Source organism: Melozone crissalis, unplaced genomic scaffold (genome assembly GCF_028551555.1).
Source record: "Melozone crissalis strain CALT ecotype California unplaced genomic scaffold, PUWL_Pcris_2 ptg000061l_1, whole genome shotgun sequence".
Classification (NCBI taxonomy): Eukaryota; Metazoa; Chordata; class Aves; order Passeriformes; family Passerellidae; genus Melozone; species Melozone crissalis.
Window position 1 is genome coordinate 11700758 of NW_026535839.1, and position 20706 is coordinate 11721463.

Sequence of the window (20706 nt, forward strand, 5' to 3'; positions counted from 1 at the left end):
TGTTGCTGTGTCTGATAGAAGGAGTGGCATCCCTGAGTGTCTGTCATCACACATGCTTTGGAGGCTGCTGTCTTAAAATATTCACTGCTGAACAAATTCAGGATTTATATTGCCAAATCTCACCTTTTTTACTTTTAGATCTCACTTTCTTGGTAAGAAAGAAAAACAGAAACAGCAAAAATATCTTTACTGAAAATATAGAGATTAAAGTTGTGAAAAGTGACATTCTGAGGCTTAAATTTTCTGTTAAACAGTGGACTTTTCCTGCAATAATGGAAAAGAAGTTTGCACCTCCTTGTGCAAAGCCCTGGGCTCAGACAGCAGTTAAATATACTTTTAAATTGCATTAAGGTTTGTTGAGACTTCCTAAGCATGCATTCCCAACTGCTTCCTTTGGCCTCTTGTCAGGATTTCTAGACTACTTTTCTGAAAAAAAAATATTCTTTTTGAAAGAAGTAATCATTCTCTTAAGGTAGCCAAGTTATTTTTATCAGGCAGAAACCAAGCATCTCATTTTGATGTTCTTGTTACATTATATATTGTGAAAAACTAATAAATGAACGAACCATGATTTCCTGGTCTATGTGAATTTTCATTCTTCATATGGGAATAAAAATAATACTGTAGATGTGCACAGTTTAAATAAACAGATTTAGCAGCCTCAAAAGCACTATTTCTTTGTAGTAGTCAATAAGAAAAATTATATATACAATGACTTAGAACAAAAACATATCCTCATCACATAACACATTAATCCTGCCAAATGTGAGTATACATTGATGAAATTACATTTGCAAGCATATTGGTCCATGAAATGTGCTGTTTCATAGCTGATTTGAAGAAGACCTGTTTCATTTCATTCCAATATACACATATTCAAGTACTAGAACACAGTTATGGAAAAGCACCCTTTCAAAATTTCAAATGTGTTTTTCCCTTTGGTATTTAGTGCTGAATGTGCACAGGGTATTTCTTCCTTTCTCATTGCTGAACAGAGAATATATACAATTACAAGTTACATGCAGGTAAATATCCAAAACAAGGTGCAAGTAGGTTGAGTGGTCATGGGTAATAATCATATTTATGAGCAATAGAATTCAGCTTATCCCACTGAAAGTGCAAATTATGTAGAAAGGGTTCCTTTATTCCTTCATGTAGTGATTCTGTCATCACCCCAGGAAGGAGCCCAGCATTGCCACCCTCTCAGCCCCAGGAGTGAGAGCTGGACAGTTCCAGCCTTCTCCTTTTCCCTTTGGCTGGTGCTTGAGCACAGGAAGCAGAGTCTGGCTTCCTGGCATGGTTTCAAAGTGGTCTTAAACTCAGAGATTCAGCACAAGGCAAGCATGGGGAGTAAGCTGTAGTTTGAACACAGGGTTTTGATTTATGCTCTTAGTATAAACATGTGAAATCATGTGCACAAGACTGACATATGTGAATGCATATCAATAAATGACTCCTCAAAATCATCCTTCTTTGAAAGTCTTGGGAAACAGAAACTTCTCCTAGGCATTAACAAAACTGTTCAGAAAAAAACCTATTAATTTAGTCCTCAGGAAGGACCTTAGCATGGTGATTTCTTCCCATAAGAACTTAGTGTGAAGGAGCTGGGCCCTCTAGGTAAGGGTACAGGGTAAAGAAGCTTAATCAGGTCAGGTGCAGGGAGATGGGGAATGCAGTTTGCTCCAAGAGTTTGATGATAACAGAATCTTAGATGTTTGCAGCACAAAATAGCATTTGGTAAGTCTGTTCCTGGCAGGAGCTTGTACATCTAAGCACAGTGTGAGAGCTCTTAGCCAACAACTTGTTTTCTTTGCTGTTTTAGCACAAGATCAAAGCACGTAAGCAAACAGATATTTTAGGGTTGTGCTTTGGTTGTATTAGGCTACCAGAATTCTTTCTTTTAAGTCAAGTACTTGGGAAGTGATTGCTTTGAATAGAAACCTGGTGATGCAGATTGAATAATATCTATCTATAAAAATGTTCACTTTGCATTAAATCATGAAGTACCACTGTATGTGGTAATGTCTTAGGAAACACTTCTGAATTTTAATCACTAAGCTTTAAAATAATTCTTTAAAAATAATTTTCCAAACAGCATAAGATTTTGACTTTTTAAAAAAATGCAGTAGGTTGAATACTCTGAGAAGGTGGCTTCAGCTCAAAAGGTTTCTTGACAGAATTACTATTTTTAACCCATTTAATCTTTTCTTTTTCTTTTATTCTGACGGTTTAAGTGAATCATCTTCCAAATAAACAGGACTGAAACAATGCTTAAACAATAATTTGCCAGTTAAACAATAAATATACCTTAGAGTCATACTTCAAAATTCTGTGGCATCCATACTCTCCACAATGATGGGTAATATTTCTGACTCCGTCCAATATTTACCAGGGAAAAGCAGCAGCAAGATTCAATATTAAGATGGGACTAATTTTTAATACTATAAAAAATTCTTATATTTGGGTTACATTTGGAAAAATAGACAGAACTATGGCTGGATACACTCTGCACTGTACTACTGAGTTCATCTACTTGGTACTGACATGAATGTATGTATTTGTGCAGATGCAATAATTGTGTTGGGCTTGGTTCACAAAGCTCTTTGAAAGGTCCAGATTTTATGTTGATTCAGTCAATAATCATCTCCAAACTAGGATTTTAGTCTAGCACTTATCTAGTGCAGTTTTTGTTCAGCCCACCCCCATTCCCCTCCTTCACAGACTCACTGTATTTTGAGCACATGGATTAAAAGAGAACTAGGTGTCTGGGTGCTCTAAATGAAATCCTCCCATGCACAACCATGAACACACACGTACAGTAATAGATGTATCAAACCATGACCTACCTTTCTCCTAGAAGTGTTTCAAGATGAATTTGTGGGTTTTCCATGTTTCAATATGCATTTATACACCTATTGATGACCAGAAAATGTGTCAGAAGATAGACCATGGGAAAAAAAGAAAGATTATATCAAATCCTAGATCACATCAAAGAAATGCCTTATATTGGATTCTTTTTTCTTCAGGAGTTCAGTATTAATACATTTACCCAGGGCTAAAATATGCTAGGAGATTCTTTGAAGAAAGCAAAATGTTATCAATGTTATAACTACAACTATAAAATATATAATTATATGAAGCTTTATACAAGCTATTTTTAAAAATATGTGCATTCATGCAGTTCAAAAGTCCTTTTATTTATAACTAGATTCTTTTATTTCAGAATAATTTAAAACAGTAGTTAAGTATTTTTCTAAGCATCAAAACGTTACTTGATATGTAATAAATAGTCTCATAAAGCTTCATAATAGAAAATTTACCTACCTAGGTATTTCCTTCTTATGCCTTTAAGAAAGCATCCTCAGCATGACCCATATAAACCAGTTACCTCTACCCAAACCATGTGCCATTTGAGAGAAAGTGAAATCAGCACTTTATTTTGGGTGGTTTGCTTTGTTTTTGTCTAAAGCAACACAAGGAACAACAAGCTGAAACAGAAAGACTTTTCAGATAGGAACATGTGATAAAAACAATCTGGCAAGATATTGACATTGACAGAGTCCTTTTTTTACTTTATGCATCTTTTGTAACACCTACTTTTTGCATTTGCTTTTTCACTTGTATCTTTTTCTTCTTCCTTTCTGATGTGTGATCTAATATTTGATACACAGAAAAGAAATAATTTTAGGGTAAGAAAAAGTTATGTTTTCCTTGGACACACAGGGAAATCATAGGAGCTGAGAATCCCCTTGCAAACAAACAAGGTGTCTGCCAAATTGACTAAGGTACTCTTATAATATTCTAGTCTGATACAGAATGCATCTTTTTGGAACAAAGACTTCTGTGTTTAACTATTCTTCATAAGACAATTTTTTCAAAAATTTGAAATGATTTGTTGTGAAGATATCACATTTGTGCCCAAGGACAAGTTACCATGTGGGATTGGTTTATCACACCAAAGGTGGCAGGAAAACATTTCACACTAGGCAGTGTCCTCATGTAAATTTGATTCTTTGTGATAATTTATTATGATGGAATCCTAAAATATCAGTGTCTGATAAAGCTTGTGGGTACAGAAAAAAGAACACTGTGCTTCAAAGACAATGTGTGTTCAGAGAGAAAACAACCTGGTACATTTTTGTTTTCTACGGCAGCTCTATCTGCTACCGATAAACAAAGTTTTTCCTAGCAGAGCGTACCAGCATAATATCATAATATTGAAATTCTTTAAGCATAAAATGTGGGGTTGCATTCCCTTCCTTCAGACTGAGGTTGCAAAGAACTGCCAGCACAAATTTGCATTCAAAATTACTTAGAGCCAAATTGGTATTGCTTGATTATTGGTGGATAAGTTTTATGTATTGGGGTCAAGTATTTTAGCATTGAAATGATTTTATCTAGGGGCACTCAAAAGCCTGACTTGGCCATTGTGTGGTCCACTGACTGTAACAGAGGCCAAAGATTCTAATTCCCACTACCTAAGTCAATGCCTAAATGCCAATTGCAGGCAGCTGAGATAAAAATTAAAGCTGATGTGTCTGGGATGAAAAATTGATCATAATATGGTGCTGCAAGTTTTAATATGCAAAAAAGTCCACACAATTTTCAGAGTATGCTTGTCTATCAAAACCCACTAATAACCAATTAAGAACGTGAATAGAATGTACTGCTAATAAAGTACCCACAGGAATAATATTATCAATGGTCTTCTACATCTTTTACATCTCTGAGCAATCCAGGATTAGTGTTACAGTATCCAATTCTTTTTGATTTACCATCTGTGTGATGGGGAGCCTGGAAACCTTTCTCAAGCTTTGACACCTGCTTGTTTTTCTTCTATTGCAGACCTCTTGCAAGAATAACGAGCTGACCCTCTGGAATGAAAGTGCATAGGAATTTTGTAGGAATCCAGCAGCTCTTTTAAGACAAGAAGACTTTGCTAATGGAACAAATTTTCAGTAAAAAAAGTGCAGAGTAAAGCTGCCATGCTTGTGCAGACACAGCTGCAGTAGCCAAGACAATAAATGTTTGCACAGTTCAAATTCTTAGCTATCAACAATTTGGATTCCCTCACCAAAATACACACAGCATTTTCATCCTTCAAAGGAATGTTGTGATAACTGATGAGAGAGATTACAGCAATAAAATCACAGAAGTGTCATGTTTGCAGGTAATGAATTGAACCATCAGCAAATGTTGTTATTTGAACATGCACATATACATACATACATACACACACACACACACATATATATATACATATAAAAACACTGAGAGGAAGAGAGATATGGAGAGAGCATTTAAAATATTTTATAGCTTTCTATCACTGAAGAGGCTGTATTTCAAAAATTGATGGAATAGCTTAATTAACAATAAGACCATTGACTGGAAGTATTAAGTACCAGGTTTGCAACTTGTTACTTTGTTTGTAAACACTGATAAAAATACAGTGGGTTAGATATTGGCTCCAATAATCATCAAACTATACAGGAACCAAAGTGTATTTAATTGAACTAATGATATAGATCTATTGATTATTGTTAAAGTTAAATGCATTTTGTTTGGAAACAGAAAAAAATTAAGTTGATGGCAGAAGGCTGGATCTGTGTTTTTAGAGACTCTGAGAAAGCAACTACTGTATCTAATTCTGATGGATAAAGTTCATTCTGCATTTGGACATTGGGAACTAACAGATTGTCCAAGGTATTAGGAGGTTTGAGCAGAATCCAAGTGTCGAATTTGTTTCAGACAAGACAAAGTCCAGCAGAAAATTTTGATGCTTTTATTTTCTTGGGAACATTTCACTTTCCCATAATTGAAATTTTCTTTAGGATAAAATTTTATTTATTTGTCCCTGAAATTTTAGAAAAGTGGGCTTGGGATGAAAAAAAAAATGTTCCTGGTGATTGAATTTGCCCAATCTCCCAGTTCATAAATGTCATTGGGTAGGCTTGTTATTGTCTATATTTACTTGGATCTAGACAGAAAAAATAGAGGAGGTAAAAAATGCTATTGTAGATCATAGTCCAAGTACCTATTTTAGACTGAAGCACCCTTACTTTAGGAAATCACGAGATTCCTCAAATTATATACTCCACTAGTAGTTGCTAAATTGCATTTTTGGATAACAGAATTTGGGATTCTGGTGCCAAAATTTGGCAGCATTCATCTTCCATAGTCCTCTAGTGTTTCCCCTCTGGCCAGGAAGTGTTTCCTGCATCTGTGTAGCCTCTTTTAATAGGGGGAGGGGAGATAAAATCCTTGCATATTCCCCCTGATCCTATCACACACTAAATCACCTCATTCATACTGACTCCACCAATGCTGCTTTCCCCATTTCCTGAGTTACTTAGCAACAACCATCCCTCCCTTTTCCACTCCCCCATCCAACCTTTCATTTTTTTCCCCCTTTGCAATCACGATTTCCACGCTGTTTAGAAAAATGAGGATGCTCAGCAGCACAGGGCGAGTTTTTCCTTCCAACCTCCTTTTTTATGCCTGCCAAATCCTTCTCAGCTCCAAAATGAAAATCCAGGCTGCCTGCATATGTGTAATCAAAGGTTAAAAAGCACCCTGGCTGACACCACGCATGTGTTAATCTGTGCTGCAGCAGAGTGCATCATTTCCACTTTGACCTCAGAGTTAATCTGCATTCAGGCAGAAGCTCCATTGCTTTATTCTTTTTTTTTTTTTCCCCTCTCATTTACTCTTTGTTGCTTTATTGGATTTTCCTGCATGTGTGTCAGCGGTTCCGTAAATGTGTATGTGCTCCTTTCCTTGATGTTTTTATTCTGTGAGTGTCTGTGATTTTCGCTTTTTGTTTGGGTTTCATTTTTTCCCTTTTCTCCCAATTATATTATTTCCCTAGATTTGGAAGCTGCTGCCTGCTGCCAGAGCTGACGTTTTCTGATTATATCTGCAAAGGGCTTGTGCAGATCTAATTTCTCTCCCCCTGCATATTAATTCCCGCAGCTGGGCGCAATGTCTCATCCCACTGACGGGACCTGGTAGGGAGGAGGGAGAACTACTACCAAAAAAAAAAAAAAAAAAATTAAAGAAGGGGACGGATCCATCTGCAAGCGAGAGGAAAGGGGGAAAAAAGCTTGGGGGGGGGGGGTGGGGGGGCTGGAATAGAGATGATTCCTCCAAATCCAACAAGCCTGGGGAGCACTGCATTCTTGAATCCTGCATTTTCTCTCAAAATGATGGTGTGGGCACTTCTGTTCTTCTCTCTCATCCAGTGGTAAGATGTGCTTTCTGATTCTGTTTGGGAGGGTGGGGGGGAGAGGGAGGGCTGGCGGGGGGGTGAAGAATCTGCGAATTTGCTGAGCTGTCGTGAGAATGCCAGAGGTTTGGATAGTGGCATTGCATTCATCCATCTCTAGCAGCTGAGATCTTAGAATGTTTTATTTCTCTTACAATTGTTGTCGCTCTGACACGGACAGAGGGAGGGTGAGCGGCGGGTGTGTGTGATGGTGGTACATGCCGGGGCTGTTCATAGAATTTGGTGCCATATTAATGAAGCCTTTTATCTCTGAATTAATCGCTTGCTCCGGTGCATGGAGCTGCGTTTTGCGGGCACAATGTCCGTGCATTCCTGCTTGTTTTCCCGGAGCGGGCAGCCCCATCATGGCTGTGCGGGGCTGCGCGGCGGGCGCGGGCAGGGCTGGGTACCAAGGACAGGGATGCAGGTCCCGCACGGCTCCTGCCGGCTCCGCACGGCTCCCCGGGCTCCCTCACAGCTCCCCCGGCACCGTACATGTCCCCCGGGTCCCTCAGAGCTCCACTAGGTCCCTCATAGCCCCTCTGGATCCCTCAGAGCCCCCGGCCCCAGCATCCCCCCGGTGCGGGCGGCCGCGGCTCCCCAGAGGATGCGATAGTTTTGGGGTTGAATGTTTCCAGCTGAATGTTACCAGCGCACCCGGCTCGTCCAAAAATGCGTGTGTGTGCATCATGCACCCAAAGGGAAAGGGGTGAAAATCCCACAGCACAGGAAGCAGGAGTTCATATATGGATGAGCACAAAGTGGAGGGCGGGAGAATTGCTGCAGTGCCAAGCTTTGCGCCGGAGCAGACATCCCTGCAAAAATGTGTGGACTGTGCATTTAACAGGTTAGATGAGGGAAAATCTCTGCACGGCAGTGTGTGTGGCCTTCCAAGAGGCAACAGACCCCTCCCCACAGCTGCACGAGCCATGTTGTCACTGATACCTTCGAGAAGTTAGTGCCACTCTGCTACTACTAATGCTAGATTCACACAGGCTTCTCAAATTTACCGTCTTTCCCCTTCCTGCCTTTTACATGGACACTACCATACCAAAAAGGGGGGTCTTTCTCTTTGGTTTTCTGTATTGTTTGGTTTATTTTTCTTTATATTGTCTTTTTTTTATTATTTTTAAAATTTAAGTAAAATCAGACCTCATACCTGCAATGGTAGGATCTTAGTTCTAAGCCAAATAAAAGGCCTAAATGATTGGCTGGGGAAATGAAAAGCTGCTAGGTTTTCAAGTAACTTTTTTTTCCACACAAAAAGAACTTTGCAAAGAATTCCTGTGAGAAGAAACTAAAACTGGTTGAAAATTGAGCAGAAAATGAGAAAAATTTGATGAGCCTACTGTGAGGGTACTTTGGTGTTGGGAATAAGACAGGTGTGAGGTATTTTTGACTCTTATAAAACCAGTTATGATGACTACCTGAATACAGAAATGGAAAAGTCAATTTTTACACCATTTTATGACGGGCTTTCATATTATTTTGACATAAAACTTCCACTAAAACAATCCCAGATACTTACTTTAGCACACTTCCTTCTTTTCACTCATCTTTCAGAAAAGCATTGCCTGAGAGGAATTTTGCCAAAATTATTTCATAATCATTAAAAGAAACCCTTCATAATGCAATTTATAGTTTTATCTCAACAAAAAGTTCTGTATTCTGTTCACAGCTATCTGATAGCAAAGATGGTTTCTTTTGAAAGCCTCCTGACCTCATAATTTTGAAGAATAAATCATAGACTGAGAAATAATAGCTACAGCTAAAGGGAAAATTATTCTCAGTGCTTTACAGAAACATTTTAAATGAGTCAATATGCATATGTAATTTTAATTCTAACAATCAGGACATTTTCCTCCTCCCATTGTGGAAGGAGCCTTGTTATTAGTTTTGGAAACTCAAGGACCAAGATAGAGTTATAAATGTTGAATTTAGATACCATTTATTTATAGCCAAGATGAAAGGTTTTCTTTGTTAAAACTCATCAAACACTTCAGAAAAAGGGGATTATTGTATGGTGTGTCACTTTTCAGGGACACTGAAATTTAGAAAGGCCAATTGAACACTAACAAAAATGATCCACATTAAACATCTGAATGTGTTGACATCCATCAGAACACACACAGAAGTTTAGGTATTTGCAGAATTTGATCAAAGTAATGATTACCATTACTGTGCAGAAATTTGAACCCTGTTAATACAAAAAATTACTATATAGAGAAATTTATTGTTGTAAAATCATTAATATTTAGAAGATTGAAGAAAGAAGAGGAAATTTAAGACACAACTCAGGCATTAATGCAAGTAGCTAAAATGCTAGCATTGGCTCCAGTAAATCATGAATGAACTCAGAAAAAACGTCATTTTACAACACTATGGTATTTTATCTTTAGAGAATTTGTATCAGTTGTATGAAATGCACAAAGTGTATCCTTAAAACTGGGCACACTAAAGTTTTAGGTAATGCTTTTTTCCAGTTGGTTTCTCAACATTCCTAACTGGATTGCAAACTTCTTGCACAAAGTTCCCTCCTCCTCTCACCCCTCAGATCAGTGTCACAGCAGTGAGCAATCCCTCACATGGGCTTGGAGCTGTGGTCAGTGAATACCGGTCAGATCAAGCTCCCAATTTCTGAAAATTGTACATAAAAAATCCTCAGATCAAGAGACAATTTAAAATTATTTAAGAAAATATATTTCTACACCTAATGGGGTTTAATCAGAACTAATTATTTGATGGTCCTCATCAAACATACAACATGTATTTAAAACATTACATGCAATAGAAATCACCAGCAAAGGTTCAAAATTATTTAAAGCTGTACTCTGCACACTACTTATATATGGGGTTTATCAGTTATTTTTGCAGAGTTTTAACAAACTGCCACCAAACGCTACACAATACAGTGGAAAATAATGTTCAGATGGGGAATTTTTCCCAGTTGTTTGTGCCCAAGTAGTTTCATGGCAACATTTTTATGCTGCAATTAGATGCCTAAAATTGAAGACTGTCAAGACTGATCAAAAAAACCCCATAAACAAAGCAATCATTTCCCATCAAAATAGTCTGGTGCCTAAGCGAATACATGTATTTTTATTAGAAAATTAATGAACATGAGTGTAAATAAAATTCTTTTGCTCATGTAAAGTGATGTGATATAATAACAAGAATATTATTCATATGGACAGTCACTTAGAATTACTGTGAAACTTAGCAATATCAGTTTGGTGTTAATCCTGCAGCCATAGTTATTTATACATTTCCAATACTTTCTCACAATATTGACACTAAGCCAGAGGTCCCATTACTGGAATAAGGAGTTGCTCAGTAAGAGGCAATTTCTCACCTTACAGATTGGTCCCCTTTGAAGAAGTGTCATGATAGAAGATGTGGATCTAAGTGCTGTTAAAATATGACTTTATCCTTATCCAATATACCATGAAACTGAATATTTCATACACTCCAGTGTTTGTATCAGCAGAGCTAAAGCTGTGTGGACACAGGTCCTGCACTACTTGAGCATTTCAGGGGGAGCAAGGCCTGTCTGTGAGTTTTCCATGGCCATGGTGCACTCCTGACTGCTGGGAGCTGCAGTGCTGGGACACAAACTTAGAACGGTTATTATTGTCATAAAAACAGTACCAAAACTACTGAACTAAAGAAGATTTGAAAATTAGGTTAAATTCTATTATTAATAACTTGATGGGGAAAAAAAAGACTACAGACACTGTTTCCCTACTTGAAAATATATGATTCAGAAATATGGATGAAACCCTTTGACTAACTTCTGCTGTAGTGACTAAACCACCTAAACATAACCTGCATGCCAAAACTCATGTACTCCAAAATACTCCAGTGAGTATGGAAAACAATGTTAGATTCCTTTCTGAAATTTTGAATCTTCAAAAATCTAAAAAGTGAAAGCTGCTAATAAAAATCTATAGAAACTAACTATAGTAAAAATATCTTATAAAATTAATCTGCTCTTTTAATATAAGATTTCCCATATTATTCATATTATGTCTTCTTCATGGCCATCCAAATAATGCTTTAGGGTCTTTAGGGTTTAAAATGTTCATGATTAATGGTAATCTAGAAAAAATATCCTGATGATTTGGATTGTGTTTGCATTGGTTTCATTTATACTACATTCAGTCTATTGACATATATCATTAAATTCTGTAGCAGTTGCACAAAAGTTTAAAAGGGAAGAGGAGTGAATGGATGAAAGGGAAAGAAGCAAATGTCTGGTCAAGGGGAACTCTTTCCAAGTCTCAGTCCCAGTACAATTAAACTCCTACATATTTAAGTAATGACCACCACTTTCTCCAATAGAGAACTGAATTTTCAATTGAATAATGAATTATTAAATTATTAGATAAAGCATTAGACACAGGTGACCAGTAACAGAGGCACATATATAGGATGGTTGATTTTTTTACAGTACCTTGCAGACATACATTCCAGTAAGCTCCAAAGCAGAGGCAGTTTTAAGGTCACTAGCTGTGCCTGGCACTGTCCTGCAGACAGAGATGCACTGGCTCATTTGGAGCTGGCTCTGTCCCTTCAGCCTTCCCCTTGTCACAGAGAGTGTCAGCCACTCCAGCTGCAAAATATAGACATTATTATTATTGTTGTTATTATTATTATTATTATTTTTTTTTACTACATATATAGTCCTACATTCTTTTAGGGTGATCATTTGATGACTTATTTTTTAGCATTAATGGGGACAATTGGAGTGTTCTGGGGTTCTCTCTTGGTGCAGTCTGAACTGCAGCTTTGCAGACCATGGCACCTGCATCCCGCTTACAGAATCCTTTAATGCAGAGGGAGAGGTGGCTTGTGTGAGACTGGCAGTGAGTTGGGTAAGACTGCAAGTGAAGAACAAAGTGGAGCTGGAGGGTGGATTAATGTGAATTCAAGCTCAGAAAAGCAGAGTCACTGAATCATTAGGGTTGGAAAAGATCTCTGGAGATCATCCAGACCAACACCCCCTGCCAAGGCAGGGTCACCTGCAGCAGGAGACACAGGAATGTCTCCAGGTGGGTTTGGGATGTCCCCAGAGAGGGAGACTCCAGGAACCTCCCTGGGCACCTGTTCCAGGGCTCTGCCACTTAACATAAAGAAGTTCTTCCTCATGTTGAGGTGGAATTTCTTGTGTTTCTGTTTATGGCCATAACTCCTCGTCCTATTGCTGGGCACCACTGAAAAGACTCTGGACACATACATATAAACACAGAGAAAAATATCCCCAAAACCTGATACAGGATGCCAAAGGACTTTTTTTTCATTGTTATGCTCCATAGCCTATTTACCTTTGTTGTACTTTTTAAAACAGATTTCGATTGCAATGCAAATTTCTTTTAACATGAATGATAAGATAGAATTGTCCATTCTCCTAGTTTTGCCTACTAAGTAACCAACATCATATCCAACACCTAATGCTGAAAATCTCAGCAGTTCTGGGAGTGTTCTCACATGGCAAGGCCTCATTTTATCCTCTCAGTAATTCCTGTCCCACTGAAGTCAGTCTGTTGCTGAGAAAAGCCAGGGCATATCCAGTATAGATTCATACAGGTAGTTTTGTGCTTATCTAAGAACTGGGAAATCACTCAAAGTTAAATTATAACTCAGTAAGGATCTTCAAAAAGAGTTTCTTACACTGCACAATGCTTTGCAAAAAGCTCTCAACCTACATTCCAGCTGATTTACAATACCTCTAAATATTTTTTCCTTCATTTATTCTTTTTTATTCTGTACAGATGATCATCTAAAACTTCACACTCCACTTCAGACCACAGACTGTAATGTAAATTGATCTTAAATAGCACATAAGTCTTTCCCTGGCCTTCTGGACAAAAATGAATTCCTCCATTCTAGAAAATGAACTGTTTTCTCTGAATGGAACTTCTGAACAAGCACCAGGGAGGCTTTTTGAGAATATAGGAGAAAGAGATGTATTCATTTACTTTGTAGAGAAGATACGACAGCTGATGATAGCAATGGCCATCCAGATAACTTCACTGGACGTAGATTTAACTTTCTGGGCTCAAAGCAGGAAGGTGTTTACTTAGAACAAGATCTATTTCTTATACAATGAATAAAAAGACCTCAGAAAGTACCAGGAAAGAACCATAAATTACAGAAAAAAAGAGCCCACCACCATAGTCAGGTATCTACAATTATTATGAGTTAATGAAGATTCTTTCTCATAGAATGAGACTAAAGTCATTGAGCACCAATGAAATCAGGGACTGAAACTGCCCCTAGAGAAAACATCCAACACACAAAAACCAGTGTGAAGAGATATTTTAGGTGATGGAGAGATGAGAAAGGAACAGTATAAAGTGCCCATTCTAGATGTACTGATCTTTTTAGAGCCAATTTGGTGAGTGACTTTTGATGACTTTAAACTCAGCATTCCCTGCACGTTTCCTTGTGATAATGGATTTTGGCCTAAATTGTCACGGTGCTGTAAGGAGTAGAGTGTGAGTTTGAATTCACCTAGAGTGGATTCTTGTGGAGGTGTACTGTCTTTAAGGGCATTTTATTTAGGTGAGCACCTACCCCAGAAGAGCTCTGGTGCAGTAAGTAGAAGCTTTGCTGTTTGAATTGGGTCAGGTTTCCTATTTTAATGTCCAGAAGTAACCTGCTTCTTTGATTCTTCTAATGAAGAAGAAATTTAGCTTTACATTAAGCCAAGAACTGAAAAAAACCAGCAAAACAAAAAATAATATTAATTGCTTTTAAATTTTTTATCTGAAATGGTTAGAACATAATTTATATCAGAATGTGTAACCATCTCCTTCAATGTGAGAAATTTACAAAGGGACTATAGGGCTTTTTTTTATCCATATGAAAAAAGAGTGGGTGAAGGGAGATACATATTTTCACAAGTTCCAACACCTGCCAACTGGCTCAGACAAACTGAGGTAAAAGAGGGGTGATGGTGGTAGGTTGAAGAAAACTCTTGAGAGAATAGTGAGGATTATACCTAGTGTCATTCTGGGGTATTTGTATAGTTGCAACAAAAAATTAATATGCAAGTCTTGTCAGACTGAATATTGGGTATTCAGTCTGACACACGGTGATATCCTCTTATTTATATAACAGTAATATTTTTAACACAACTGCTGTCAAAAAAGGAGGCTTTAATGCTGATGAAAATCACCAGTGACTGCATAAGCAGAAGAGAAATGTAACAAATACCTTCCCATGTAAATGAGTACCTCAGCTGCATAATGTTTTTTCATGTGATGTCCTAAGCAACACAGAAAAAGTTGACTACAGCAGCTTAATTGTTCTCTCTTACATAAAGGAGACAGAGCATGCAATTATATTATCCCTGAAAAAAAAAAGTTTTTCTTCTTAATAAGGGGGGTGATGCAGAGCCCAAATATTTATATAGATTCAAAGAGAAGAAAAATATTTTAAATTCATTAAACTCAGTGATAGCACTCCATTATAGAAAATCTCTATATAGCTGCATGTTTCTGAAAGAGGAGAGATTTTACCAGGGATAGTTCTGCCCTTATCTTTTGCTCTTATCCTCTGCTATTGGCAGCTGACAGATGCCAAATACATGGCTCAAAACACCATTGATTTGGCCCAGAGTAATGGCTGCATTATGGTTACAGCAAAGTGATAGCAGGCAAGAGAAATTCAGTAAATCATGCAAGAATCTTAGTGCAACAGTTGATCACCTCTAAAAAAAGAAAATCACTATTTTTTAAAACATCTTCACATCTTTAGGATCAGTTATATTTTTTCAGATCTAGTAGAACGACATTTTCACACATATTCAGTAAAGAACAACACAATGTGTAGGCCTAGCTGTGAAATCTGGCCTTTGTGTATGAAACTAAATATTAGTCTTACAAGATAGAACTTTCATCCATTTGCAGTTTATAGCCCTAAGACTCATTCTTCCAAAATTTAAGCAAAACGTTAAAGAAATATCATTTTTACCATACCTAAACCAACATACACAGATTATTACCAGAAAAAAAATATCAATATATGTAAAAAAGCTATTTAAAATAAATGAAGGATAATAATGATCTTTTGGAAGGGATGGAATAAGAAGTTATTTATTTTTTATGCTTGCATAAGCTCTTTCTAGATGATGCAGGTAGTCATGTATGAAATTTTATTTTTTGCTGAATGTCATCTTGGATTTTGATGTGAACCCTTGAGATAAAAGGCTACCTTTCTTTCTGAGCTATTAATCTTCAACTTTTTTAATGCTCCATGTTCTGCTAAAAAATACTTCTGGTTCTATACATTGATGAGAAATGCACCTTAAAGGGGATCTTATACATACCTCTAATAACCTTCTGTCAGAATTCCTGCCCTCCCAAAAAAGTGGAGAAAATGAGTGCTTTCCTTCAATAGTGGCTCAATTTTATATTGTGTAACACAAATAGCATGTTCTGGTCATATGAAGCTTTTGTTAATCCACAGCAAGATATCTTCAGTTCCAAAGAGAACTCTGCCTGCTGCAACAGATTGAGGATTATCCACTAAATTCCACTTTCATTTAATTCCCTTAGATTATTTTCCAAGAGAGAGAAAAAGAGATAGCAGGAGGAAGAATGAGGAAAAAACCATTAAGAGAAATTAATCAGATAATGCTAGAAAGGCTTACTAAACTAATCAATATATTAGTCAATGTGTTATTAAGTGATGCACTTCTGGGACCTATTGAACCACACATATGTTTGCCAGGGGTGGAGAAGGGCGTCACAAAACAGAATGAGATGTGCCCATGATAACCAGGCACCAAGATCAGTTATCTCCTGGGCATTTTGTGTACATCCCACTGAAGGGTGGCAGAGTTTGTACTCTGCTTTTCCTCACCAAAAACTGGTGAAGACAGAAGAGATTTCACACTACACATTAACACTAAAAGGGCTTCAATCAGGTGGACAGAAGATACTGAAGCAGACAAGGAATAACAGTTTATCAAGAAGTTTGCAATGATTTTTTCCCTCTGCTACCCTGATCAATGCCAAATGTTTCTACTTTTATAGCCCTAAGACTCATTCTTCTAAAATTTAAGCTTTTGAACTGACTGTCTGTGCAGAAAAATAATCACCTGATCTCCCAAAAATCAGCAACATAATTCCATATGTAAATCATCAGCTCATTTTTGTGAATGGACAATGTTTTCAAGACAACTGTGGTACCATGGCCCACACAGATAAAACAGGAAAGGCACACAAGCACATAAATGTCAATGAATGAAAAACACCAACAAATAATTGATATGTAATTAAAATTACAGTCAGATTGATCTTCTTAGATGAATTACTGATAGCCCTTAGAGTTACTTAATTCAAGGAGGAAGGGCTTGAGCTATGAGTCCAGGAAGGTTGTACACTTGCTGTGTATGAATATGAGTCAGAACTGAACCTGGTCTGGAAGTGAATTATGAAGAGCAGAATTATACAACATTTATAATATGGTGACAAGAACCCTGCTATGCTTCAAACAGAAAACAAGTGCAGGGATTGGGAAGATGAGTTATTATGCTCAAATTAACAAAGATAAGAAAGGCAGAGCAGCCATTTGCATGAAGTGAAGACAGCCTGGGTATATGTTTTGGGAGCCAGAGACCAGAACCATTCCACACTTGAAGAAGAACACAAGAGAAAAGCTGGTAGTGGTTTCAGAAAGAAGATGGGGTGTGTGACCTATATAATAATATTTACTCTGCCAAGAACTGCCTTAGTAGCTGAACTTGAATACTGAAAAGACACCTTTTGGCTTCTCTATATGTAACTTAAATGATGCATTCTGCTCCTTGAGCCTTTGAGGGAACAAACATGTTTGAGTGTTAAAGTTTTGTTTTGTAATGGAGTAAAGAAGTCGCTATTTTCTGGCAAGGCGGGGATTTGGAAGAGAGGAAGGTTACCAGCAGTAAAATAGTTGGAGGTCCTTAGAATACAATTACAAAAATCACTACTCTTTTAATGAAGCCAAATAATTAACCACTATCACAGACCACGTTGTATTGAATAAACATATTGGATATTTGTAAGCTCTTTGGGGCAAGAACAATCAACAATACATTAATAAGGCCTTTTCTCATTTTATTTCCTGGTTTCTAAAGGAAATGCTGAAAAACTTCACTAAGCTGTTTTAAGGACTTATAGCATGCACTTAAAATTATTTAAAACCTTAATGAGGCTCTAATGTAGCACATGAGATTAAAGTCATGACAAATCTTTTGGGCCAAATTCCTAAATTCCATGTCCAGCACAGCTAACAAGGCATGAAAGCCATATTTAAATGGTGAACAACATGAAAATATTCTTCTCTGCATTGGTTATTGTGATCCAGATTCACAGCTCTGCCTCCTTTATGTCAAAAGGTTGTAAATCTAAGGTACCGCTCTTTTGTCCAGGTGAGGACAGTTATCTTTCCTCTCACCACGTGCCAACAGCATCTCCAGGGACAGTTCATTGCTCTGAAATTAAATCAAGCAATTCCAAATTACCTACTATTAATATCTAACCACTTTCAATGACTGTTTTATCCATTTAATGCATTTTAACTACTTAATAGCCAAGTACTTTTACTCTGGTATACCTCTTAATAAGGATTATTTCTATAACGGGTTCCAAAATTTACTATTCTGTCATCTAGGGATTATATGTGCAAAAACAACCCCTAAATAGATTTGATATTAAAAGGGAATATGAATAATTTTAGCCTTAGTGATTTCAAAAAGCGAATTTTATTTTAGCCTTTGAAATAAAATTAATCTTTGGCCAGAACCCAAGAAATTCAGCTCTTACGGTAACTTTGAAAAAGTTCTGAGCATGTGAAGGCTTATGGTGAATACTAGAAGGGAAAACCGTGAGCAGCTTTAATTATACAATTTATTAAGGAAGGAAAAAAAGAAAAGAAAGAAGAAAGGTAATATATCTGTAAAATAAATTCTTTTGTTACCATCCCCAAGGCTCTATCTCTCTTCATCTTTCTATAGTAGATAAGTACAGACATGATTAAATTCAATGCAACATATATTCAGACTAAATAATGAGAAACATTTGTTATCTGCAATCATTACCTGCATATACAATGTTCTGAGCTCCTCAATAAAATAGTAATGAAAGGATTTAATGAAAAGCTCAGAAGTTTAACAGCCAAATTACCTCCAATCATAAATAGTGTATATTTTAAATAGGACCTCTCATTTTAGTTAACAAGCAGCAATTCCAAGTGGTAGGGAAACAATGTATTTCTTTAACAAAGATGTCATGTCTGCAATGACACTTTGGAAAACAGGCTGAGGCAGCTAAGCTGGGCTTCAGTTTTGCAAGGTTTTAAGCATTCAAGCCTTTATCCAGGAAAACACTTTCATTTGTGTTTAAATGTTTACCAACATGGTTTTCTGCACAAGGATTGGAATACTGAGCAGCTGGCAGTATGGAAAGCATAATCCTGGAAAATCTGACAGATATAAGCTAAAAATGCAACATTTGCCAGCACATGTATTCCATTTATGTCCTGTCTTCTAAATTATTTCTTTGGTAATCTGTCCTGGAAAACTGCAGAGCTTAGAATAGCACCTGTTTTTTATTAAACAAATTATCCTGAGGTGTGTTTGCCAAATTCCCCAGGATCTCAGGAGGATAAATTGCATGCAGAGTTTTACTTCAGTGGCTTCCAGTGGAATTTCTTTTTATCAATACTCTGTCAGTTATTCTGCATAAGTCTGTAGCTCATAAAAAGCTGCTGGATCTGTAGCAAGGGAAAACTGAAGATGGATTTATCCACATGGGAGATATGCCACGATTAGTGAAACATCTTCATCCTTAGCTTCTGCTCATCTCCCATTAATTTTAGGGGTTTGCAGGTGTCCATCCTCACCTGATGATCCCATCAGCATCTGCTCAAGTCATGAAAAGACTCTTGTTTTTAAAGAGTTTCTGATTATGCAGTTTGGGTAAGATCCAACAAAATCTCTGAAGCCTCATGGTGCCTCCTCTGATCATAGACAATGGGGTCTGAAACCCCCTGCATTTTGCTAATGAGCATTTTCTGAGCTGCCATGAGGCTTTGTGCAGCTACCCTAAATTCCTTAGTGGACCTTGCTACAATGCTCACATCAAGTACAACCTCCATAAATGACCCCACATGTAGCTGATGCTTACATCTCTTCTGAGGAGACGCCACAGCTGGCCATGGACTAATCCAAGATGACCTGGTAATGCCAGATGGCAACATCTGCCTATCCCTGCTTGGTCTTTAAAGCTCCTTGCTGTTGGGCCATAGTGGCTGCTCTACAGAGCTGATGAGGAACTGGATGCTGTGGCCTGAATACAGGGACACGTTGGTTTTCAACTGAAACAGTCTTGCAGCACATTTAGTAGATCCTTCAACTTAGCCACAGTACAGAGCTGCAGGAGATGAGGAGACAAGGAGAAAAGAAAATCCTCTTATATAATCTCTCAAGCTGAAGGAAATATTTTCATCACTGTATGTCTTTCTGGACTTTGTATCATTCTCTGTAGCATCATCAGCACCCTGTATTATTCCATTGCTAAACCCATTTTGAAACTCTAGCTACACGAATCTACATCTCTTAGACCTTAACATGGTTTCTTCTCCCCAGAAATTTCAGAAATAAATTGGTAATAGTGCTGGATAAACTTGGCTCCCAATGCAGTGTTGCAAAATAATGCTTTTGGAATATGTCTATGGGTACATCCATGTCTATGCTACTGACCCTTGTAGCCAGTTATACACATTAATCAAACTTACTCATAGCTTCTACTTGGTTATGGTTCTTATTCTTGCTCTCTTTTCTAGTTATGAGGCATCCATCTTTCTCTAGCCCTGAATAACATTACTTACAAAGGAAATTTCTAGTATCTTTCTCTGTAAAATTTTCATTCCTTTTTACAAGGAAAAACTTCTCTGACCCTGATCAGAGCAATGACAATTTATAAAGTAAAATTCTATAATGCTGACAAGAGTAAAAAAAGGTATGCCAAAATATTTATGGAGGAAAAAAAGAATTCTGGGAGATACATGTTTGTATGTGTATGGAATAGAAATTGCTCCTACTTTCCTGGTGTTTTGACGAGCCTTAATAGTCACATTCAAATGCAAGGGATGGGAAGATTGGCGTTGCAGTGATCATTATGCCTAGCCCACTCAGACGTCAAAAACTTCAGAGCTAGGTAGAATTTGCATGTTATGTGCCTTACATTTTACTTACTGGAGATTGATAAAAAAAGATAAAAAGATAAGACACTAAAGATAAGATACACAGTTTCTTCTCACTAAAATAAAATTACAGATTCCCCATTATATTTATTACTTAGGACCTTTTAAAAACAATTCAAAATATATTCAGAGAAAAGGTTCTGAAATTCTTGCATAAAAAGCTGAATATAGTGAGATAGCTGAATATAGTT

The 20706-nt window shown here is 37.2% G+C and overlaps 1 protein-coding gene across 2 annotated transcripts in view; it reads left to right on the forward strand.

Moving 5' to 3' along the window:
• Nucleotides 1-7124: 7124 nt before the first annotated feature.
• GABRG2 (gamma-aminobutyric acid type A receptor subunit gamma2) overlaps nucleotides 7125-20706 on the forward strand; it is a 60102-nt gene continuing 46520 nt past the window's right edge. For both annotated transcript variants that reach the window (XM_054287926.1, XM_054287927.1), the window contains exon 1: nucleotides 7125-7243. In XM_054287926.1, the coding sequence (XP_054143901.1) occupies nucleotides 7137-7243 (107 nt within the window). In that variant the 5' untranslated portion in view covers nucleotides 7125-7136. The remainder of the gene's footprint in view (nucleotides 7244-20706) is intronic.